Consider the following 24328-nt stretch of genomic DNA (forward strand, 5'->3'; position numbering starts at 1 on the left):
ACAAAATATTAATATTTACATCCAGCTTTGTTTTATTCATATTTTTGTACATAAAGATATTTGAGGGAAATCCAAATTGAATTGTGTGATACGTGAAAATATCAGTAGATAACACTGATGGCCTACCAAACAGTACTGATTCATTTTTTACAGCATGATTTGCCAGCTGCCTCTCAATTTGGCTTTTGTAAAAAAAAAATCCTCCATAGAGAAAGCTATATATGTTCCTGCAACAAACATTATCCTGTTAACATAAATGTTTTGTTACTTTGTGAAGACCTGTGAATGGGGACAATGAAATTCTATGTGGGTAATTAAAACCTGATGGCATTAGTAGCATCCGTGTTGTATTAGATGGTGTCTTAAATGGGAAAAGAGAGTCACATGCATAAACTGCAACACAGGAATAAAATTCAACCCAGAACGGAAGCCCACAAAGTTCAGTTCAGAACCCAGTACTGTTCTTAACCTGCACCAATGATCTCCCATTACTTTAAAGGACTCTTCAGAACCTACAGTGTTCTCTGAAAATGCACACAAGTTACTAATCAAGTACTCAAATGCAACTGGCTCACACACATTGTGGATGATCGCTGAACAGGCAAGCCTACGACTGTTGGTTCAGTGTCTTCTTTATGGAAGTAGCCTCTTAAGAAATGCAAATAAAGTGAAGAACTAACTCATTTAGATAACCAGTTTTAGCCAGTGTACAAAACAGCAAAAGTAACTTTCAAGTAATCTTTTTCTCCTTATGTAGAAACTAGTGGGGGGGGGGGGGGGGGCTCTATATTCTAGTTCAATGGTGTTCAAAAAGCATCCATCATACACAGAGTAATAGATCTGTAATCCTAAAAAATGAAAGGAAAATTAAAAACATATGTTACTGGCTTCTTTGTGTACAAGTTATAAATTCAAGGATAAAACACTGCTGTCAGTTGCACAACTGTTGTTGCATAAAAATTAAAGATCACAATAATAGATAAACAGCAGGTATTTAGTAGAATTGTGGCAGTAGCAGCTTTTACAAAAGACCCACCTGGATAGCTGCACATGTTAACATTCCACTTCTGGGGTTTGGGGAGGTGTTAGCCCTGGATCGAATTTGCCTAGTTGATTAATGACAAGGGTCAGACTGCCAAGATGAGTTTCCCACATCCATCCAGGTGGTACTCACACCCCACCTCAGTTGCCCAACTCACAAACATTTAGAAGACATCCACATACATTCATATGGATAACATTAGATGCAGAAAGTTGGAGGTACATAAATTCCTTACTAATGAAGAAAGGAATGCCCACATGAAGGGCATTTGGCCATCGTCTACCACTAACATTGCCAAATTCCACTAATAGACATTCTAAGCCCACAAAGATACAGGATAAAATCCAGGAAAAAGAAAAAAGGAAAGCAGAGCAGCGTTTAACAAAGTATCAGCTTCCCTGTTATTTTTATTACATTGAGAGAAGTTTGATAATTTATTGTTAACACAGTGCAGTGAGCACCGAGTTTGTTCTTAAAAACTGTTTCTCTTTGTTAGTTATACCTTAATTTGTTGAAGGTAACTGGAGGTTCCCATGACGGTGAGATATAAGTGCACAAATAAATAAATGAACAGCAAAAGTCCTAAATTTTTCATGTAATCAAAATAAAATTGCATTGTATATTGACAACTGCACATCATAGAAGATGGCACAATAGAACTACACATTCTCACTATGAAAAAAATTAAAATCAGAGAGAATTGTATCTGCCAGCATCCTGTGTATGGACCTGTAGGGACTGAGAAGACAAGATAAGCCTAATTACACTGCACACAGACCACAAATTGAATGCGAAGAAGCCCTAACAAATTGTACAAACGGAAGTACCCTCTGCAAAGCATTTCAGACTCATTTGGTGTTCTATCCATTGCCTCCTTCCCCATTCTCCCTATCCATCTCCTCCTCCCCCTCTCCCTGTTCCACTCCTCTTGCCCCCTCTCCATAGGGAGGGGGAGGGGGGCAGGCATCTTCTCCTCCCCCCTCTCCCTATCCATCTGCTTCTCCCCCTCTGTTTGTCCCTCCCTCCTTCCCCCTCTCCCTACGAATGTCCTCCTGCCCCCTCTATCCCTATCCTTCTTATTCTGCCCAATCTCTACCTATCCCTCCCCTTCTTTGCTTCATCTTAACCACCTCGTATCCATGCCCATCTGTACATGAAGCCCCTACACAACAGGTCGATGAATCAGGCCAATACTGCTCCACAACAACATGATTATCATGCAGGGCAGACTAACAGTGGGGGCTGGAAAACAATTTCCTACCCATTATGTGTAGGCTGACTTGCACAGCACATCGTTAAGGCAGGCGGATAATGTTCCTACAGGACACGTGCAGGATAACCTATAAATCAGGGGCCTAAAATGTGCTTGCTGGATCTCCATTCTTACTGGAGCTAGGAAGTTATAAGCCCCATAGTGCTACTAACACCTGTGATGTTTGCTGCCCATGTACTAAATTTGGTTGAAACCAATCCAGAAGTTTGTGACGATATCTTGGACATACATACTTACAGTCTGATATTAGACTTTTCCGCGTGGCTTCACCTGTGTACATGCACGCCACATAGAATGCACATAACTCTTGGTTCATCTCCTCTTCCCCCTCTCTGCCCATCACCTCCTTGCCTCCTTATCTGTCCATCTTCCCTTCTCACCTCTCAGCCTGTCTCCTCTTTCCTCCTTTCTTTCTGTCCATCTCCTACTCCCCTTTTCCTCTGTCCATCTCGTCCTCTCCTCTCTCTGACCATCTCCTCCACCTCCTCTCTCTCCATCCATTTTCTCCTCCCCCTCCATCTCTATACATCCCCTCCTGCACCCACTCTGCCTATCCATCGCCTCCTGCCCTCCTCCTCCTCCTCCTCCTCCATACACCTCTGCCCCCTCTCATCCTACCCATGCCCTCCTGCCCCCTTTCTCTCCATTTCCTCTAACCATTTCAACCTTCCCCCAGGCTCGCCCATCTGGCGTTACGATGTATTAATACTATACTGTCATGCTGCAAAGCGTACTATGTCATCCTAGCCAGACATGAAATGAACATAGCATTTATATGTATGTATAAAGGGGATGGAAACATGTAGGTATTTCACACTGGATGGATACAACGGTACAACCTGTGCTAGGAGCCTGGCTTATGTCTGGCAACCTAATGACATGATGCATGCTCCAGCTGTGTAATAGCAATGTCGCTTCCCGAGCACGGGGTCCCGGGTTCGATTCCCGGCGGGGTCAGGGATTTTCACCTGCCTCGAGATGACTGGGTGTTTGTGTTGTCCTCATCATTTCATCATCATCCAGGAAAGTGGCGAAATTGGAATGAGTAAAGATTGGGTAATTGTACGGGCGCTGATAACCACGCAGTTGAGCGCCCCACAAACCAAACATCATCATCATCAAACATGTAATAGCAATGCATGTAGTGCACACTTGCTGTGATGTACTAATGGTCATCACTTGGAAATCACACACTGTTGTCTGCAGAAGGATGGGGACGATTGTGCGTACGCTGGGGGGAGGCAATACATCCATGTATTGTGGTTGCCTACCCAATTCTACATAAGGAGACTTGTGTAGGTTGCCCTGCAAAGAGGTGGATACCATTCCCAGCAGGACAGCTGATATTCCAGGGGCTTAAAAATGTTGCATGTCTCTATCTCTGTAAATATTAGATCTAGAGCATTGTAGACCCCACTATGATGGTCCTCTTGGGGCAAGAAATTTGTGTGCCAAATTTCGTCCACTTTGGTCCAGGGGCCTGGCAGGATTTCCCAGTCGTACACACACATTCTCAACTTTATTTATATTAAGACTAGCCTTTTCCCTGAAGCCTCACCTGCATACATGTATGTCACATATAATGTGCACATCTCTTGGCCCATCTCCTCCTCTCCTCTCTCCCTGACCAACACCTCCTCACCTCCCTATCCATCCATTTCATTCTCCCATCTCTCTCTGTCCATCCCCTTCCCTTTCCTGTCCATCTTGTCCTCCACCCACTCTCTCTGTCCATCTTCTATTTCCCTTTCCTCTCTGTCTTCACACCTTTTTTTGCCCCTTCTCTACCTACCCATCCCCTCTTACCTCTCTCTCTCCCTCCATATCATCCTCTGTTTTCTAAAACTTCCCCAGGCATGCCCATCTGCACATGAACCCCCTTCCAAAGATGTCAATAAAGCAGGCTGATATTACAAGGGTGGTTTGAAAAGTTCTCAGAATCACCACGAGAGGTCAGCACTAGCGCAATGACTTGTTCACATGATATTCATTGGACTGTTGCCTGTAAACACGTGCCACGTCAGTGCTCTTGGAAGCTGTGGTGGTGACGTGCTCTGTCGTTGTTCCCACATAGTGATTTGTGAAGATGGAAAAAATCAAGATTAGAGCAGTGATTAAGTACTTCGTAAAGAAAGGTGTGAAAGCAAAGGGCATTCATGCCGATTTCCAGAATACACTGGCAGACTCTGCTCCTTCATATTCAGCTGTTGCCAAGTGGACAAATGAATTTAAATTTGGTTGGGACAGCTTAGATGATGATCCATCCAGTAGTCAGCCAAGATGTGTCACTACTCCAGAAATCATTGCAAAAGTGGTCATGGATGATCACCAATTGAATTTGCATGAAATTGCTCACACTTGCAAGATGTCATCTGAAAGGGTATATCACATTTTAACTGAAGAATTAGAAATGAAAAAAATTATCTGCAAGATGGGTGCTGCGACTCTTGACACTGGATCAAAAGCGCATGAGAATGGACATATCAGAACAATGTTTTGCTCATTTTAGGAGAAACGAACAAAATTTTTTGCTCCAGTTTGTGACCACAGATGAAACTTGGGTGCACTACTACACCCCAAGACAAAAAACAGTCAAAGCAGTGGAAACATGCTGATTCCCCAGCACCAAAGAAAACAAAGACAATTCCTTCAGCAGGAAAGATCATGGCATCAGTGTTCTGGGATGCGAAGGGGATTCTGTTTGTAGATTGCCTCCCCACTGTACAAACAATTACTGGAGAATGATATGCTAACCTCCTGGACAAATTGCAACAAAAGATACGTGAAAAAAAGACCAGGTTTAGCAAGGCAGGAAGTCATCTTCCATCAAAACAATGCACGCCCACACACACACATGCACCATCGCCATGGCAAAATTACATGAACTAAGGTATGAATTGTTGCCGCATCCACCCTATTCACTTGATATGGCTCTGCCAGACTTCCAACTTTTCCCAAAACTGAAAATTTTTCTTGGTGGACAAAGATTCACTTCAAACGAAGAACTGATAGCTGAAGTTGACAACTATTTTGCAGGCCTGGGGGAAACTCACCATTGGACCATGTGCATTAATCTACAAGGAGACTACACTGAAAAATAAAAAAAAGTTTCAATGATGTAAGTACTTTTTTTTCTATCATGTTCCAAGAACTTTTCAAACCACCCTCATACTTCCACTACACATCTGTAATGTACACAGCTATATGCCAAGAGCTTGTTAACCCTCGTTTTCCCCATCACATGTAGGCTGCCATGTGAAGCAGGCTGATACTACTCCAACACAACATGCCTGTTCTGCTGGGCAACCTACACATTTGGGGCTGAAAAACCATTCCTTGCCTCTGAGATGGAGGCTGCCCTGCAAGCAGGTAAAAAAGACGGGTTGGTACTAATCATACAGAGAACAACTGTTGTGCAGGACAGCCTATACAGTATGGGTCTGGTAAAGACCTTGCATGTCTGTATCTCTGTAAATATTAGTGCTGGAGTGTTATAAACCACCCTATGTTGGTCCTCTGGGGACAGGGGATTTGTGTACCAAATTTGGACGACTTCAATCAACAGGCCCGTTACGAGTTATTATCCATACATACACGCATACCTACATATGATCACTTTTGTGACCAGCCTGTATGATGGTGGATTATGTGTTGGGTCTGGTACTTTGGTGGAAATGATGTCATAAACACTGAATGAATGGATTATGTTTATCAACCACAGTAAGTTATGAGAGTATGGTAGTCCACATTTTTCCCACTCAGTTGTGTGCATCCAGTAGACCACTGGGCCATATATGGTGCCTGGAGATGAAGGTGTGAACCATAAGGTGGTATGCATAGAATACCACTGCAATTACCTGCTACTGCCTCGTCCCATCAGAAAAAGGTTAGCTTGCAGGAAGCCAAAAAGGAGCTATCATTTCTGTGGGTGGGGTGGGGTGGGGTGGGGTGGGGGTGGGGGGGGATGTGGGGGTACAGCACACTGTCATATAATCAGTGCAATTCATGTGTGTACGTGTAATCCTGCACGGCATCAATGTAGAATGGTGTCCCAAACATAAGTGCCATCTGTGTATATAACCACTGCAATCTCAGGCAACTTAGAAGAATTGCATTTGCATTGTCTATTTGCCTTGAGAATCTTCTCGGCTAGGAAACGCTGTTGTAGGTAATTGGGTGCATAGCCTTCAGGTGGCAACACGAACCTTACCCAGTGATATAGCAACACGGACCTTACCCAGTGATATATCTGCTTCTACATCTTGAAAGTGATGCCCATTGCAGTGTGCATACATGATGCTATTGTACCAAATATGTCGTCATCTGGAATACTGCTTTACACTTTTATATGTGCAATAAGAAATGTCTCAACTGTTGTTTGTCCTGTTGTGTAAAAGTATGTAATTTGGCTGGTGGTGGACCACAGTATGGCAGTTTAGCCTGGCCATTCCTACAACATGTGCCATATGGTTTGGCAGGAAACCATTTTAAACCACGATGTGAACATAATTCTGACATTTCACCCACACGAAAACCTGATACCACTGCATATATTTCACAAAGTATGTAATGATAGGCCAGCATGGAGGTGTGGGTGTGCTGCTGCCTAATGATCCCTTATGTTTTCGAGGCACCTCATGCCTTAGCGGAGTCCCATGTGCTCGTGTGTGGGAGACATACTCTCTTAGCTAGCAAAGCCTCGCAGTACCGTCATCAGCAGACTTGAATGTTCTGTGTGTTGCTGCAGTTGATAGGTTGTGCGTGTTGCAGTAACAGAGTTGCAAAGTGTGTTCATACACGTCATGCAATGCAGCCTATATGCCAGAGGCTTAAAAATGTCACATGTCTGCAACTCCATAAATATTAGAGCTAGAGCATTATAAACCACCCTACGTTGGTCCTCTAGGGGCAAGAAGTTTGTGTGCCATATTTGGTCCACTTCAGTCCAGAGGCCTGCAGATCTTCCTGCATTTCATTAGATGTCTGACATTGCAACCTTCTGCGAACAACTACCTGGTCTCTGAAGAGTCTCGTGGAGCTCCTAACATTATCTACAAGATTATTTATATACAGTCACTTGAAGAATCCCTGAAACTGCCCTTACATCTGCTAATTTTATTCCAATAAGAATGATGTGTTGAGTCCTATTTACTAGAAAATCTCGAGTCCAATTCCAAATTTGGTCTAATACTCGGTAAGCTCATACTTTGTTCACTCAGCTGTGTGGAATGTATCAAATGCATCATGGAAGTCAAGGAACACATCAAGGTGGGCACTTCTGTCTGTGATGCAATGGATTTCATTGACAAACAGAACACACTTACAGAATCAATGGTGATTTTTAAAGTGGAGGTTTTCGGTCTTCAAAAATGTCGTAATGCATGGGCATAAAACACATTTCATAATTTTGCTATAGTTTGACAGAACCGATATGAGGCTACAATTGTGTGCATTTGTTCAAAAACCCATCTTGAAAACATAAATGATCTGCACTTTTTATAACTCCTTGATACCCTTCATTGCTCCAGCAACCTAAATGAAACTGCTGCTAGAAGGGAAGCAGATTCTTTCATACAATCTCTGTAGAATTCACAAGTATCTTATCTAATCCAGATGCCTTTCCACTCTTGGTGCTTTTAGTTGATTTTCTGTTTCATGATCATTATATAAATATCTGCAATTTCGATGTTCGGTCAATGGTTGAAGGATGGAAACATAGACAAAATTTCTGAAGACTGAATTCAGTATTTTGTTTCAGTGTCAGTATGGTCACTTATGACTAATTAGATTATTTCCATCCATTTACTGACTTTACGTACAACCACAACATTTCAGGGTATCTTTTTTCCCAGATTAGATGGCAAAATTTTACATTTGAATTGAACACTTTCTCACATTGCTCTCCTTGGGCTCACTGTGGCTTTCTTAAAGAGGTGGTACCTAGTTAGTTTACATCATTTAGGTGACAAGTGTTTACAAGAAGAAATGAGTTGTAATTGTTTATTTATATGATTTTTGAAGAACTATCAATTTTATTGTGAGAGTATACATATTTCCCAGCCACTAGTGTAGTATGAACTGACCTCTTTATGATTAAAGCACTACGTTATCTTACAGGATTGCTTGAGGATGTTCACCTTGAGCAACACTAGACTCATTTGGTACATATATAACACAGGATTAGCACATTTTATCTCTACATTACATTTTATCGCTAATTAATGCAGTGGTATGGTCAGCGATGGATAAGCTAAGGCTAACCAGTATGTTGATATCAAAGGTCACCTACTCTTCACCTGTGACTAAATGTTCCACTCATAAGCTTCAGCAAATGTGGACACTGTGTTTGGAGTGACGAGGAGCCCTCACTCAGGCATTTGCATGCTAAAACTTTCTGCTCTGCTTTGTCCAGAAACAGATCTCTCCAGCTTTATCCCCATGCACAGCTAACACTCCTTGCTCACTTGTTGAATAGCCACAAAGGAATGGCCCTTTGACATTTAGGTTATCACATCATCTGACAACTTTCCTGCAACCAATGGCTGTGAATTAGCTATCCAGCCAGGTGGTCACTGCTAAACAGTGGTAAAAGGCCAACTGATTCTGATTTTGATGAAGTGCTTAAGAAGACCAAACAGCTAATTTCATCAGTCTTCTATTCAGTTCCCAGGACAGAAGCAGCAGTGCACCCAATCTGTCTGTATATAGAGTAAATTCTGTTAGCAAGTGTGAGAAAGCATTCTAAATGTTTGTGTAGCATGCATCCAAGGCAGAACAGGGGAACCAGTCCAGAATTCAGCTGGTGGGATGTGGAAAACTGTCTAAAAACCGTGTTGAGGCTGGCTGCCACACCAGTCTCTCACCATTAACCCGCTGGGCAGATTCGATGTAGGACCAACATAATTCCACTCATGGAAGCATTTGCATTAACTCGTGTGCCTACCCAGGTGGGCAATAGGCCAACTAAATCATATGGTTACGTAACATGCTGAGCAACATAATGTGGTTAACCTGAGCAGTTGCTTCACAATTCATGCACTTTGAATTCTTGCCCAAAATACCTGTTTTCTGAATTGGGAAAGTGGGAAATTCCCCTGCTGCATAGGCTTTGTTCTTGCAACTCTTCAGGCCTTAATATCCACTTGTCTCTGTCCTCCACCTGCCTTCCACTATCTCCTCCTGTTGCCAACTCATTCCAACTTCCTGGACCTCTTTCTCCCCCTATTACTTTTCTATTCCACTTTAGCTCACTGTCTGAAATCTTTGTTACATCTTTTTCCTACTCTGGCTCCTCTATACCCTCTTTCTCACTTCCTTTCTCTCTAAATTATCCCTCAGCAATCCTAGCCCTTTCACTGTATACACCACCATGTTCCAGAACCACAATCTTTCTTAACCTCTCTCCTGGCATTGTCACATTTCACCCCTCCTACTTCCCTACAAGCCACCTGAGCCTAGATTGCTACTCCGCCATTCAGAGAGTAGTGTCAGAAGCTCAGCAGTGCCCCTGTTACATGAGTATTGATTTATCCTGATATGAAAATTATATTCTATCTGAAATTTTCTAACAGTACAACATTAAATTTAAAATTCACAAAAAGAGAGATGGGCTGGTCAGCACCTACTCTCAGCCGGTGCAATTCTTAGCATAGCTAACAGAACACTTAAAAAAATATACAAGCACACGTTCCTACTTCAGGCAGGAAAGTGAAATTCCTTAGAGGAAAATGGAGAAGGCACAAATGAACTGCTTCTCTTATCTGTCTCTCTCCCTCCATGAATTCCTCTCTCCTTCCTGGAGAATAAAACTGTGGTCAGAAATGCTAGTAGTTCTGTTATCTATATATATATTCTTGTGTGTTTATAGTAACTGTACTGGAAGCTAATGCTCCTAGAAGTAAGCACAGGTCAGTCCATCGGTTTCATGGATTGTTTAAGTGTCAACAGTCATGAAGATTTTATTTTGGTTGCTTCCTTCTTGAATTCTAGCTACCCGCAACTTTCTCCTCTTGAGCAGAAAAAACATAATTTTACCATGGAACAGATTATTTCTTTAATGGTGTGTGCTAGGGAGAGAGATAGGTAGTATTGGTGAATTATGAAATGCTGCCATTAAGGTTTGCAATGAAGAAAGATTAGAGATGAACACTCTGTCAGTGATGGTGTCATTAGACAGAAATCACAAACTCAAGTGGGGGATGGATACCAGCCACAGCCATTACAAATCATCAGTCCCAGAAATTGAATTAGAAAAGCCACTGAAAATCTAAATCTGTATGATTGGATGTGGATTTTAACCCTGTTACTCCCAAATGTAACCATAATCTGCTTGCCATTGCATCACCTTGTTCTGTAACTTACATTTGGATGCAATAACATTTTCATTTGCACTTGGATCTTCATATGAATAATTGTAAAAACAAACAATAATAGACCTGATCAGTGATGAATTGAGGTAGTATGACTTATTTCTGACCTTTTCCAGAGTGCAGCAAAATAGTGTGATACTACTATATTACCAAATAATTTGTATTACTGGCTCTCCCCTAGTATAATGGTTACCTACCACTCATCTATGGTTGTACATGTGCTACTGTATTATACTACACTTCTCAGAAACTTACTTTATAATGTGGAATGATGATACATCTGACACCTGAAACATTTTACTGCATCATACATATAAAGATATACATTAAGTATATATATATAAAAAAGATGTTTTATTGTATTCAAGTAAACAAATTGCAAGGCAAAATCGACCTTTTTAGTTTTACATTGTCTGCAGTTTTTGATAATCCATTCAGTACTTTTTCTCTTATTGCTCTTCTTGAAGTTAAAAAAAGGCATTAATAAGCATTATGTTTTAGGAATGGATCCAAATATGTTTTAAACAGATGTTTGTTCTGGATCCCCCTGTCTATTTTGACTGATTTGAAGCTTCCTGGCAGTTTAAAACTGTGCACTAGAGTGGACCTAAACCTGTGACCTTTGCTTTCATGGGCAAGTGCTCCATCGAGTGAGCCATCAAAGCACGACTTACAATCTGCCTCCACAGCTTTACTTCAGCAGTACCTATCTGCTAGTCCTGCAAGGTATGCAGGAGGACTTCTGTGAAGTTTGGTAAGAGTGCTAGGCCCACAATTAATGCAGCAGAACTTCTGTGAAGTTTGAAAGGGAAGTTCTAGTCCTGCAAGGTATGTGGGAGAACTTCTGTGGAGTTTGGAAGGCAGGCATGTGGTAGTGGCAGAAGTAAAGCAGTTAGGGTGGGTCACAAGTTGTGCTTAGACAGCTAAGTCAGTGGAGCACTTTTCCATGAAAGGCAAAGGTCCAGCACACAATTTTAATCTGCTAGAAAGTTCCAACTCTACACACTATATGTTAATGAGGATTGCAATACATATGTCTGATAAGTGCTGCATCCTGCCCTGTACTTCTTTCAACACAATTTTTCATTTAACAAGAATTTGGAGCCAGGAGAGGGAGATGGAGGGAGGGGGAGGGAGGGAGAGGGGGGAAAGAGATAGATTGATAGACAGATAGATAGATAGATAGAGAGAGAGAGAGAGAGAGACAGAGAGAGAGAGAGAGAGAATTATTTAGTTTATTAGGTGGTGGAAGAATATATAAGTACATACTTTGCAAACTTTATACAATTCAATTATGACTGATGGTCATGTACTTCATTAACTGTATTTTAAGATGAGCATAATTGCAACCATGCGAAAGGAAGTACTGGTACCCACATAATGTCACCAAACTGCTCTTAAAATGAAACTGTATACATAATTTTGTTTACTTTTAAAGATGATTTACTCACAAGTAAGACGGCATGGTAAGATTGCATCAGGTCTTCCAATGAGATATCTTTTCCCAGACATATATTACCAACAAATTTTACTTGTGGAGATTGTGCAGTTTTTGTGAATGTGTTGATCACATTTTTAACTTCTGGGTGATCTGGTGCTACACCATATCTCACTAGACCAAATGGAACTGGGAGGCGTTCCAAAATATCCACCTGCACGGCAGGAACTGCCTGAAAATTAATAACATTGTCACCTCATCCATGTTCACTAGAGACTGAATTAAAATTTATGGTACTGGTATTCAATTGGAAGATTACTTTAATGATTTGTTGGGTTGCGTAAAAACCCGCTGGGCCACTGCCAACAACACACACTTTAGGAATTGTGTGTTGTGTTGATGAATAAGTAGCATTAGTTAAGTGTAAGCAGGTGGTAACTTTTGAATACAATGATTTCCAGCTGGAATGGGATGGGAAACAAAATTAGCCCCCACAGAACACATGTTGCAGTCTACAATATATATATACAGTATGTAAACGGCAAAATATTATGTGGGCTTATTATACTGGAGGCGTATACGACGAATTTGTACTAAAATTGATCGGTTTAGCTTGATAGATTTTACTCAATAATATCGGTGTAGAAATTGTCATATGTACAAGGTGATTATGTGACCAAAGTTTTTTTTCTTTTTTACGGCTGCATGCAGAACATTTAGCAATATTAATCGCAGACAAATATTAGCGCTTTAGACCTATGTACCAACGTATTTCGGCCCTAGGATTAAACTTACTTTATAGTTCTCATTGCGCATTAATGGCAAATATTACGTTATGGTCTGCTTATATGCCTACTCAAATAATGAATATTTGTTGAATTTGAGAAAAAATCTTACAAAAATGACATTTCTGAGGCTTCTCTCAGTTTGTCAAGAACTGGATGTTTCCTCTTATTAAACACTATTTCTTATCTGTATCCTTTGTGTGCTCATTGAAACTACACCAACTGCAGTACTACAGGGCAATCCGATGTAAAATATCGTACTGCTTTCCTAAAAACACTTTTCATTGGCATATACGAAAACTCGCAGCTGCCTGCACACTGTCAGCACTGTACAGTGTACAGCAGATAAGCATTTCTTTCTCTCACCAGTCGACTTCACTGTTTTGTTGCAGCACGCTTGCCTGCTTCTGTCGCTATGGGCGGGAACGAGCAAGTCGTTCGAATAATACAGTGAATACCGCAGGCAATTGAAGTATGTTTTGGGCCATTAATTATAAAAATAATTCATTTTTCCATTGTTAATTTACATTTATCCCCTTGTGTTCGACATGATATAATATTGTGCTACTTATACTAGGCCTAGTACTAGATATTTTAATATATAGGTTATGTGCTCGCAGCATGTCAGGTCAACGTAAAACAAAAAATGACGGAAGAAATTTCCACATTGCAAGAAATTTTATTAAGCAGAAAATACTGCATTCGTACGTCCCACAGGAATATTATGAAGCTGCTCACAAACAGGTAGCCGATTTGTTCAAGAGAACTGTGGAAACGGGTGACAGCGATTCACTGTTGTTGGTTGGGCCCAGAGGCAGCGGGAAATCAAATGTAAGCCCTTTTTATTTATTTATTTAGCAGCTTATTAGATTAGATTAATTATTCATTCCATAGACCCATAAAAATATGATGTACATCTATGGAGTAAGTCCAAGTACATATTTGCTTTGTCAGTTTTCCAATAAAATACATTACATTTACTGATTCTAACTATAGTTTTGCTAAGATAACTAATACATTTCAGCCACGACATTTCTGGAAATTAACATCATAGTTACAAAATTTTAAACACTGTAAACTGAATAGAATTTATGAGGCATACATAATCTATATACCTAAATTACAGAACATTTAATTGCAATAATTCTATGCTATGGGTCCATCATTTTATAAATATGGTATAATCTAGTCACATAGCACATACATATTCTAGATCCCTGTTTGTTTACATTCATAAAAAAATTTAACAGCAATAATACTGTATATAAACAAAATCTTTAGATAAAACAATGCTATTAAGAAGTTAACACATTTTACTTTTTCTCTATACCTGTATTACTATGTCTGTTTGCTTCAGTCATTTTCATTTGAAAGAAATTCATGGTGTGGTTTCCTGTAGTCATGTCCTAGTTCATGAACCACGGGCAATGTATGAGTGGCCAAGTAAGTGGTCCCGACAGTCGGGATACCAGTTACTTTGGAATAAGGCTGGGCATCTTCGACATATTCTGAGTCGTGGTCACCTTTGTGCTCATACGGCAAAGACTACTAAATCCACCGGTTAGTCCCTCAGCCGTTAGGGTTAAAACCCAATGGGACTCGGGGCAAGTAAGGCTAGCAACCTGCTTCCCTGGTACTTTAAATATGATGCTGGCAATAATCAGAGCAAAATGCCTCGGACCTTTGGAGGTGACGGAGTCCCACCTCTAACTGACAAACCAGGGACTCCTAAGATACGACTTGGCAAACAAATGGTAATGAGATGGGGAGCTATTAATATCAATGGGGGCTACTCTGGGAAGAAAGTACAGCTGGCAGAGGCTGCCAGTAAGATGGGGCTGGACGTTTTAGCTGTTAATGACATTCGGGTAAGGAGTGAGAAAGAAGATAAAGTGGGAGAATACTAGGTCTACCTGTCAGGAGTCAAAGCAGGAATAGCACAATGGGGTGTAGGGCTTTACATCAGGAAAGAAATGGAACCCAGCGTAGTTGCAATAAGGTATGTAAACGAACAACTGATGTGGATAGATTTGACAGTGTCTAGCAAGAAAATTAGGATTGTGTCAGTATATTCACATTGTGAAGGGACAGATCAAGATAAGATGTATAGTTTTTATGAGGCACTCAGTGATGTAGTTGTTAGAGTAAAGGACAAGGACAGTGTTCTGCTCATGGGTGATTTTAACGCCAGGATTGGAAATCGAACAGAAGGGTATGAAAAGGTTATGGGTAAATTTGGAGATTATATGGAGGCCAACAGGAATGGGAAACAACTCTTGGATTTCTGTGCCAGTATGGGCTTAGTAATCACAAACTCCTTTTTTAAACCGGTATACTTGGGAAGGTAGGGGAACCAGATCTGTCATTGACTATATAACAACAGATCAGGAATTCAGGAAGGCTGTTAGGGACACATGTGTATTCAGGGGATTCTTTGATGACACTGATCATTATTTAATCTGCAGTGAAATTGGGATTGTGAGGCCGAAATTGCAGGAGGTCAGGTCCATATGTAGGGGGACAAGAGTGGAGAAACTTCGGGATAAGGAAATCAGGCACAAGTACATAACAGCGATCTCAGAAAGGTACCAGTTAGTTGAATGTAGTCAATTACAGTCTTTGGAAAAGGAATGGACAAGGTACAGGGACACAGTACTATAAGTGGCTAAAGAATGTCTTGGAACAGTAGTGTGTAAAAGTAGGAAGAAGCAAACAGCTTGGTGGAATGATACAGTCAAGGAAGCCTGTAAAAGGAAAAAGAAGGCGTATCAAAAATGGCTACATACCAGAACCCAGGTAGACAGAGAAAGTTATGTTGAAGAAAGAAACAAAGCCAAACAGATAATTGCAGCATCCAAGAAGAAATCTTGGGAAGACTTTGGAAACAGGTTGGAGACCATGTGTCAAGCTGCTGGAAAACCATTCTGGAGTGTAATTAGCAATCTTCGAAAGGGAGGTAAGAAGGAAATGACAAGTATTTTGGACAGGTCAGGAAAACTGCTGGTGAATCCTGTGGATGCCTTGGGCATATGGAGGGAATATTTTGAAGAGATGCTCAATGTAGGTGAAAATACGATCAGTAATGTTTCAGATTTTGAGGTAGAATGGGATAGGAATGATGATGGAAATAGAATCACATTTGAGGAAGTGGAGAAAATGGCCAATAGATTGCAGTGCAATAAAGCAGCTGGGGTGGATGAAATTAAGTCGGAACTCATGAAATACAGTGGAATGTCAGGTCTCAAATGGCTACACAGGATAATTGAAATGGCCTGGGAGTCGGGACAGGTTCCATCAGACTGGACAAAAGCAGTAATCACACCAATCTTTAAACATGGAAACAGAAAAGATTGTAACAACTACAGAGGTATCTCTTTAATCACTGTAGTGGGTAAAATCTTCTCAGGTATTGTTGAAAGGAAAGTGCGAGTATTAGTTGAGGACCAATTGGATGAAAATCAGTGTAGGTTTAGGCCTCTTAGAAGTTGTCAGGACCAGATCTTTAGCTTACGGCAAGTAATGGAGAAGTGTTATGAGTGGAACAGGGAATTGTATCTATGCTTTATAGATCTAGAAAAGGCATATGACCGGGTTCCTGGGAGGAAGTTATTGTCTGTTCTACGAGATTATGGAATAGGAGGCAAACTTTTGCGAGCAATTAAAGGTCTTTACATGGATAGTCAGGCAGCAGTTAGAGTTGACGGTAAATTGAGTTCATGGTTCAGAGTAGTTTCAGGGGTAAGACAAGGCTGCAACCTGTCTCCACTGTTGTTCATATTATTTATGGATCATATGTTGAAAACAATAGACTGGCTGGGTGAGATTAAGATATGTGAACACAAAATAAGCAGTCTTGCATATGCGGATGACTTAGTTGTGATGGCAAATTCAATTGAAAGTTTGCAAAGTAATATTTCAGAGCTAGATCAGAAATGTAAGGACTATGGTATGAAGATTAGCATCTCCAAAATGAAAGTAATGTCAATGGGAAAGAAATATAAACGGATTGAGTGCCAAATAGGAGGAACAAAGTTAGAACAGGTGGACGGTTTCAAGTACTTAGGATGCATATTCTCACAGGATGGCAACATAGTGAAAGAACTGGAAGCGAGGTGTAGCAAAGCTAATGCAGTGAGCGCTCAGCTACGATCTACTCTCTTCTGCAAGAAGGAAGTCAGTACCAAGACTAAGTTATCTGTGCACCGTTCAATCTTTCGACCAACTTTGTTGTATGGGAGTGAAAGCTGGGTGGATTCAGGTTACCTTATCAACAAGGTTGAGGTTACGGATATGAAAGTAGCTAGGATGATTGCAGGTACTAGTAGATGGGAACAATGGCAGGAGGGCGTCCACAATGAGGAAATCAAAGAAAAACTGGGAATGAACTCTATAGATGTAGCAGTCAGGGCGAACAGGCTTAGATGGTGGGGTCATGTTACACGCATGGGAGAAGCAGGGTTACCCAAGAGACTCATGGGTTCAGCAGTAGAGGGTAGGAGGAGTTGGGGCAGACCAAGGAGAAGGTACCTGGATTTGGTCAAGAATGATTTTGAAGTAATAGGTTTAATATCAGAAGAGGCACCAATGTTAGCACTGAATAGGGGATCATGGAGGAATTTTATAAGGGGGCTATGCTCCAGACTGAACGCTGAAAGGCATAATCAGTCTTAAATGATGATGATGATGAGAAATTCTCTGATTGAATATAAAGGGGTTTCTAATAGCAGTCGTTTGATTGACTGTTTAAACTTATCCTTTGATTTGGCATTAGTGATGTGTGGTGGTAAAGAGTTGTACAACTTTACTGCCATGTAATCACTGCTTCTCTCATATTGAGTTGTGTTATGCTGCGGAATTCTTAATTTCTTGGTGTTTCTGGTGTGGTGGTGGTGTACATCTTAATTTTTGTCGGATTTGTCTGTATGATCCCAAGCAAGGAGCAGAATTTTATATATATACAAGCTGTAGAAGGTTAGAATACTATATTTTTTGAAAAGAGGCTTGCAACTATCTCTTGATCTTTTGTTTCCTATTATTCTAATTGCTCTCTTTTGTAATTTGAATATTTTAATTACCTCAGTTGAGTGGCCCAAGATTTCTATACTATAGCTCATTGTAGCATTGAAGTATGAAAAATACACCATGCGCACATCATCTTCAGGTATTAGTGGTTTAATTTGGCTCGTTACGTATGCCTATTCTAAAGGATAGTGTTTACTGCTAGCGTGCGAGCAACATTCGTACAACAGCTTAACATGTTAAAGTTAGTCTTTGTAACATTGGGGAAATTTTATTTACTTGTATTTTAGTATGTTCTAGATGTTGCTTTTGTAGACTTTTCTCCATACGACTGCGCAACAGAGTTACAGAGATAAAGAAATGCATTTTACATTCCATCGAAGCAAACATTTTGTCAGAGATGACAAAAAGTCATTATATATGTGTTACAGTAAAAATAAGAACTGTCAGCACACTAACCCTTAGCAGTGCCAATCAGTATTTTACACCGTGACATTACCTAATTTATCAGGTTCCTTGGGATCATGTGAGCCAGTGCTGTTTGGTCATGGAGTGGTTCTGTAAATAATGTAACAAAAACTGATAAAATTCAAAACAAAATACATTAAAAATTCACAAAAATATTTACAATTATATATACAGTAAATAATACTACAATGCAAGGCCCCACACCAGTGGTTCCCGTCTTTTCTTAGACCATTACCTCTGAGTGCAGTCAGTCATTAGCTAGTACCCCTCTCTCACACATTAACACCCAACTTAACTGTAGAATGGAAGACATTTCTTGGAACATTTTATATTTTATTTTTAAAATTATCAAAAAGTGTATTAAAATTGTGCGTGTGTGTTTGTGGGTGGGGGGTGGGGGTGGGGGTTAGAATGAATGGTGAAGGAATTTGTGGTGCATTGTTGCAAGTCCAATCCATAACTCCTTCTCAAATAAGAAAGCTAACTATCCGTGGGGGTAGACACTTGTTACAAAACATACTTCCCCCGCATTACTCCTCTCCATTCCGGCGCTTGCTTGAACTGCACACTGTAACCCCATTTAAAAACAAACCTGTTCAGATGTTCTTGCTATACTTACTGTTTTAAATCAATTGATTGCTGCACTCCTTACTTCTGAACTGGCAGAAATTGAATGACTTTGGGCTGTTAATGCTGAGGGTCTAACCACTCTAATAATAATGTAGTTACTGCTGTGTTGTGCTGTCAGTTAATTCATTTACCTGCCTCAAAGTGATAATGAAGCAATTTCTGGACTATTGCAGTTACTATCCACAGCTTGGAATGAAGACATTTTCTTGAGATATGTAGCATACATTACATAACATGTCTCACTTTTAGCATCATATATAAAGCACAACATACGTGTGTAGAGGGTGAACTGTGTGAGGAACCTATAATCTCCACTGTATTAATGCTAGTAATTGAAAGAAACTAATTATTGATAACTTACATAATCAGCATTAGATTTTTACAAAATTGTGATAACAGTAATCATCTTTTGAAAATAATTTAGTTTTGTGACTGAAACAGAATTGAATCATTTATTTTTTACCCCTCAGAAAAGTTCATTTTATCCCTCAGGGGGTAAAATTACCCCAGCTTGGGAACCACTGCTCCACACTAAGCAAAATATTACGGTGCAAGCCACTAAATGACTGAAAAATTCCTGTATATAATGTGCCACAAGGAAACCTTTCAAATTATATTTGAAAATTCTAATTTTATCATTCAAATTTTTCAGTTCTGATGGAAGCTTATTGAAACTAAACCTTTTCAATAGTGTCCCTTTTTCTGTGTGTTGGTTTATTTGTTGTGTATTGCATGATTTCACAAGTATACAAACATATCTGCAATCAAATTGAAATGTCCAAATGTGAAACTCAGTCGAGCAGTTTGAGTTGATAGTTATAAAGTGCTCAGATCAATGTTAATTGCTCAAAGTGGACATTCCTTAACGATGTCACGTATTGTTTGTTCCTCTGCTGTGCAGTCACAGTCAGCAGATAAGTGCAAACTCCACTTCTTCCTTGGCTAGTCCTAATGTACTTCAGCCTTGGCCAGATTTGGCATGGTACTTCGAATCTCTCGTCCTTCTTTGTTGGATCTTGAACCAAGTGAATGTTGTTGGGTGGATGTCCATTCCAGTGTTGTCACCATTTGGAGGTCACGTCAAAAGAACTGATACATTCCAAATCAACCCAGGGCAGTTTGCATGATTTCAGATGAGTTCTTGGTGGCTCTTGTAGGTTATCATAGAAGGGAGAGTTATTATGATAAGTAATATTTTTGAGGAAGTTTATCTTAGCTGCTTTCCTCCTTAGATCATGCAGAACAATATTAGCTAAGACAGTCAACCACTGACTGGGAGTACATCTGACAGTACCAGTCATAACACTCATGACTTCATTATGCTGCATATCAATCTTTGTTGTGTGGGCACTGTTTTCCCTCGCAGGAGCACAATATTCTGCGGCAGAATACACAAGAGCAAGTGCAGCAGAATGTGGAGTATTGGCGTCCGCACCCCAGCGGCTTCCATCAATTTTGTACCTAGTAGATTTAGTCTTGAGGTAAGTTTCTTACATAACTTGATGCACTGTTTGAATTCAAGGAAAAATCCAGTGTGATTCCTTGATATATTGGAATGTAGTTATGTGGTACTTTGATTCCACTGAAAGGCACTTGTAGCTTCTTTTTGACTTCTTTATTACTTAGGTGGAATGCAGTAACCTCAGTGTTATTTGAGTTAGGCTGAAGCCTCTATTTATGGAAGAAATCTTTTAATTTCACCAGGTCAGCATACTCTCACAGTGCATCACCTCTTTATTCTGGAAGACTAATGCTGGGTACCAGATTTTCATGGAGTCTGTGTCTGACATTTCGTGGATACGCAGGTTAAACAAGATGGGGGGGGTGGGGGGGGGATGAGAACTGATCCCTGAGGCAGGCCGTTATTTGTAATTCTCTATCTGCTAGCTTGTCTGTTTAGGAACACCTTAAAGCACCTGTCAGAAAGCATGTTGTTAATTATAAATGCCAGCTTTTGGCATGGGATGATTTCAGTGAACTTCAACATCAATCCCTCTCCGCACAGTGTCATAAGTTGCCATAAGATCCATGAAAACTACAGCTGATTTGAGATCTCCCTGAAATCCAGCTTCTAGTTAAGCTGTCAATGTTAAGACTTGGGTCGCAGAAGCTCTGATGTTTCCTAAATTCATCATGTTTTGACAGGGGTGATTTGATCAATGACCTCTTGAATGCAATTTAGAAGAAGCCTTTCTCGTAGTTTGTACATCATGCTGAGCAGTGATACTGGTCGCTAGTGAGAAGCATTAGTTCTGTCTTTGCCTGGTTTAGGATGGCAATTATTTTAGCCTGTTTGAAAAGCCTGTTTTCCAGCTCTCAGAATCTCGCTGAAAAATCCAGTGAGCCACAATTTTGTTGTAGGTCTGGTGGCCTTACGTTGAATAAAGAGGTATTATTAGGATGCAAATCATTTTATGTCTACTGATCACAGAGAGAAAGTGGCAGTTCCTCTTGAATGAGTCCATTTTATTTACCACAAAACCTATTAGAACATAGATTTACAGGGATGAAAGAACTATAATTTTATGATGCATGAACAGCAGTCTGCACAAAGTTCATGAAGTAACTTTACCATTTTTTTGTATGCTAGTATTGTTTATGAATACACAGAGTAGTCCCAAAATGAGGTGGCTACTACAAAATATAATAGAGTGGAAATATGTGAAATAGTGGAATTTATTTTAAGATAGAAACATTCTGTTTTTGCACAAGGTCCTGAATGTGATGCATCCAAGAGAGCTCATTGTCTGCCTTCAGTCCAAAGAATTGAAAATACTGGATTTCACTGATTAGCAACTTGTGTCTAATATTATCAGGTCAGATTAATTGGCTGTATGCTCCTCCCTTTGTGTTAGAATTAACATCTCAGTACCAAGACAGTGTTAAGCATAAATAAAACATTTAGATTAGAGTAAGTCAACATATTCAGATAAATCCTAAAAAAAAAATTCTTATGGGAGCATTATTTTTGTTTTTCATCTTTTTTTCCTCTTAGTTGATATAAACTGACACTGCATTATACTCTAATTTCCTGCATGGTTCAAGTGTTTCTGATTCTGGTGATATCTTCTCTGGGCCTAACTTCTTCCACGTGTTGTAGTTAAAACAGTCACCATCGATAAGGAGTTCTTGTTTTGGCTTTTGTTGTCAAATACTTCTTCTGTATGTTCATTAATGATATTGTAAATATGGAGATACTCATTATATAATTTGTCTAACTAATGTACGTAACAGCCTATTGTAATATCTCCTGACGATGCTGATAAAGGAAGTCATTGAAAGTTCATCAATGTTGACAACCTGATGTCGCGAGAACTCCATGAAGAATTTAGTCAAGAAAAATTCCTTGAGGAACTCTGTTCTCTTTCTGGGACTGGTATTCACAGTATGTCAGTGAAGTGGTTCAGTGGTGTAATCCAAATTGTCCATCGTTCAGATCTTTTTTCTTGCTTTACGTGGATCTTCTGCTATACACTTTTTCTCATTTTCTTAATTTCTGTAATTCTCATTTATATTTGTCAGAAAGCCACCAATGTCTGACGTACAGTTGTATCTCTCCAGAACTTGCATTTTTTCGATTTCATTCCCTTGCCTTGTTTTCACTATCACCTTAGAACTGTTATATGCCAATTTTGATTCCCACAGTGTTTTCACCTTTAGTCAACCATCCTTTCTGTCTTCACGTTTTCTGTAAGAGAAATCTAATTCCAAAAATTCAGGAGTCAGTTAACATTCCAAATTGTGATACATTTTAACTTCGATGTTCTCACAAAATGTTCAGCTTTTTTTTTTTTTTTCCAGTTAGTGCATACCGTTATAAAGGAGCTCCTAGAAGAACCATCATTTACAGGAGCAGCGTTGATGGTGGAACTCAATGGTTTTATTCACTCGGATGAACGACTTTCACTGAAGGATATTACCAGACAACTCCATGCGGAATCATTGGTTGGAAATAGAGAATTTAGATCAGCTGCAGGTCAGTGTGTATGTTTTGTATATATTCATAAATAATCATATCAAAAGGAATAGTCGGCCTAGAAAACTATTATATTATGTGACAGAATTGCTGATCAATTAGGTGAGGTTGAAAAGAAAGGACAAGTCACTCAGATCCTAGGAAGATAGGGACCCACCTGTAGTGAGGATAGAGGTTGAGAAAGATAATAGGGTTTGCTTCAGAGAGACTAGGTAGTGAGATAGAGAGTACATTGACAAGCACTGGGCCAGCTGCATTTAAGAGATGATAATAGAGTGGGAGGTAAAGATGGATTAAGAGGAAGAGAAAATGAATCAAATAGTGCAGTTCAGACACAGGGAGAAAAAGAGATGGGTTGAAAATGATTTGATATAATTGGGGATGGGTGAGGGGAGAGTGAGACAAAAGAGTAAAATGCAGTAAAGATAGTAACTGAGTCAGACATAAATATAAAATATAAACCTTATAATAAAAATATACAATAATAGTAAGAAAAGAGGGGAGGGACTGATTGTATTTTAACAGAGTCCATTGTAGGGATGCAAAGATGTGTTGGTGACCAAGTTCCCAATTCCGGAGTTCCAGAAAACTAGCATTAATGGTGGGGGAAAGGGGGGGGGGGGAGAGCCACATCCCTGTGTAATGTAATAGGCATTCAGGTTCCTGGAGTCATGCTGTAGAGCAGGCTGTTCTAGTTTGAGTGTATACCTGTGGCCATAGGTTAGCAATGGTGGATAAAAAGTTGGTATGTGAGCAGTTAGGCAGCAAGGCCATAGCCTGTGAGATTATACTGCCTCAGCCAAATGGCTTGCACATGTGTGAAACACGTGCAATGGGTCTGCTTGGTGGTAGCCTATACTATCAGTACTTGCCCCCTAGCAGGTTGAGGGGCACTTGGAGGTGGCCTTGCCCCATGGGACAGGTTTGGAACAGTCTTTTGTAGAGCATATTCAGTAACTGAGTACTGGGTGTCACCAAGCGGACATTTCTACTATGCCCATTCAAGCACTTGGCCAGTTTAATTGTGATTACTATATAAAAATCTGTTTGGTGGACATAAGTTAGTTGATAAACAACATGCGTAATATCGCATGTTGCTCTGCCTTGTGTAGTGCACCGCCATGTATGTTCAGAAATGCACAAAGTAGGAAGTAGATTGAAGCAGCAGCAGCCAAAGGTGAGTGTTGAGGCTATGCCTTACAAAATATAACACAGCCTTCATAATCTTGTGAGGCGAACCTGTCTGGCAAGGTGTGGGAACAGATGACACAGCAGTGCCTAAGCAGAACAAAGTGGAAGCCTTTCCACACCGGCAGCTGTGGAAGTGT

General features: G+C 40.1%; 2 protein-coding genes across 4 annotated transcripts in view; one reads left to right on the top strand and one right to left on the bottom strand.

Moving 5' to 3' along the window:
• LOC126162542 (NADPH:adrenodoxin oxidoreductase, mitochondrial) overlaps positions 1-13158 on the bottom strand; it is a 65229-nt gene extending 52071 nt beyond the window's left edge. The window contains exons 1-3 of the mRNA XM_049919122.1: positions 13020-13158; positions 12442-12583; positions 12136-12354 (exon numbers count right to left, since the gene is read on the bottom strand). Coding sequence (XP_049775079.1) covers positions 12136-12354; positions 12442-12583; positions 13020-13030 — 372 coding nt within the window. The 5' untranslated portion in view covers positions 13031-13158. The remainder of the gene's footprint in view (positions 1-12135; positions 12355-12441; positions 12584-13019) is intronic.
• An 86-nt stretch (positions 13159-13244) lies between these two features.
• The window catches only part of LOC126162543 (origin recognition complex subunit 4), a 90445-nt gene continuing 79361 nt past the window's right edge, over positions 13245-24328 (top strand). For 2 of the 3 annotated variants that reach the window (XM_049919123.1, XM_049919124.1), the window contains exons 1-3: positions 13245-13379; positions 13528-13738; positions 22826-23000. In XM_049919123.1, coding sequence (XP_049775080.1) covers positions 13529-13738; positions 22826-23000 — 385 coding nt within the window. In that variant the 5' untranslated portion in view covers positions 13245-13379; position 13528. Of the gene's footprint in view, positions 13380-13527; positions 13739-20390; positions 20506-22825; positions 23001-24328 lie in introns of those variants that run through there. The other variant, XM_049919125.1, reaches the window with a different exon arrangement.

This window comes from Schistocerca cancellata, chromosome 2 (assembly GCF_023864275.1).
Source record: "Schistocerca cancellata isolate TAMUIC-IGC-003103 chromosome 2, iqSchCanc2.1, whole genome shotgun sequence".
NCBI lineage: Eukaryota > Metazoa > Arthropoda > Insecta > Orthoptera > Acrididae > Schistocerca > Schistocerca cancellata.